The sequence below is a fragment of the Cariama cristata genome, unplaced genomic scaffold (genome assembly GCF_000690535.1).
Source record: "Cariama cristata isolate BGI_N322 unplaced genomic scaffold, ASM69053v1 scaffold17928, whole genome shotgun sequence".
Lineage (NCBI taxonomy): Eukaryota > Metazoa > Chordata > Aves > Cariamiformes > Cariamidae > Cariama > Cariama cristata.
This window is the reverse complement of record NW_009629606.1, coordinates 16,366-17,838: the sequence shown is the minus strand read 5'-3', so window position 1 is coordinate 17,838 and position 1,473 is coordinate 16,366. Positions and strand designations below refer to the sequence as shown.

General features: G+C 38.0%; 1 protein-coding gene across 1 annotated transcript in view; it reads left to right on the top strand.

The window, feature by feature from the left end:
• Positions 1–1,186: 1,186 nt before the first annotated feature.
• LOC104165574 (type I inositol 3,4-bisphosphate 4-phosphatase-like) overlaps positions 1,187–1,473 on the top strand; it is a gene marked incomplete at its 5' end in the record, with an annotated part of 10,529 nt that continues 10,242 nt past the window's right edge. Inside the window, one exon of the mRNA XM_009705231.1 lies at positions 1,187–1,299. Within this exon, the coding sequence (XP_009703533.1) occupies positions 1,187–1,299 (113 nt within the window). The remainder of the gene's footprint in view (positions 1,300–1,473) is intronic.

Here is a 1,473-nt window from a genome sequence, read left to right as displayed (position 1 = left end):
TGCACTCGATCCCCTTGTCCAGGTCATTGATAAAGACATTAACCAGCACTGGCCCCAGTACTGAGCCCTGGGACTCCACTTGTGACCAGCCACCAGCTGGATTTAACTCCATTCACCACCACTCTTTCGATCCTGCCATCCAGGCAGCTTTTTACCCAGCGAAGAGTACATCTGTCCAAGCCATGAGCATCTAGTTTCTCCAGAAAAATGTTGTGGGAGACGGTGTCAACGGCTTTACTAAAGTCTTTTAGGCAGACAACCACAGCCTTTCCGTCATCCACTAAGTGGGTCACCTTGTCACAGAAGGAGATTGGGTTAGTCTAACGTACTGTTTGCTATGAGGAGATCTGTGGTCCAAAAATAAAACCTCATATATCACCCATGTGGTGTTCTTTTTGTCACATAGTAATTTTTTAACAGTGCATACCTCCTTATTTATCCAGTCACAGCTTTAGTTGGTGTCCTCTGTAGTTACCCCTTTAAAAAAAAAGAGACAATGATGTATTTAATACTTGTCATTGATTGTCTTGAGTATCTTGCTACATACGTAAGAGATGATGTGTAACACTTTGAACATATGAGATGACTACTGAAAGCACTCTGAAATATTGAAAGGTTTTAATTGATGTATTTCCACTTAGTGAAATATTAATAAACAAATTGTGGCAGTGCAGTGTCCTGTCGGACAGAGTGTTTCTTGTAACTGAAAACTGGCAAGGTTGCAAATTGAAAATTGAAAATGTGAGCAGAATATAAAATATCTTCAGGATTTTTGCAGACATGCATGATATCCTGTCACCTCTGAGGGGCAATAATACAGGCAGTTACATGTTTATATACAGTTCTGAATAGCGTGTGAAAGCAAATACATCTTTGACACACCAACCAAGACACCATACCAATCTTGCTCCCTTTGTTCACTCTGTTATTATATTGCTATCAGATTCTGAGCCTCTGAAGTTTTAAATAACCTGAATGTATATTTCCAGTTGAGTTTAAACTTGAATTTGTTTTGTTGGTGGTACTAAGTAATTAAGAATTGGATTAATTCTTGTAAGCTTTGATAGTTTCAAGAAAACACAATTGTGTTTCCAACAGGCATATAGGAACACTTTCCACTTAACTTATCTTTGTAAAAGTGTTGAATACAGATAAATAAGTGGAGTTGGTTTTGTTTGTTTTATAGGTCTACCTCGATCTCGTAGTCAGACGTGCCTGCCTGAACTGTTAAGATTTCTGGGACAAAATGTACATGCAAGGAAAAATAAGAATGTTGATATCCTTTGGCAAGCTGCTGAGGTACTTATTAATTTAAGCATCTCTGCATAGTTCAGCTGATTTTCTGTATGCATATGTATTTTCCCCTTTTTTATTATATACTTCATTTGCTTGCATGTAGCTTGGAAATGCTGTCAGGTTAAACCTCCTCTAGAATGAGACATGGGGAGATAAAATGTACTTTCCACATTAGTA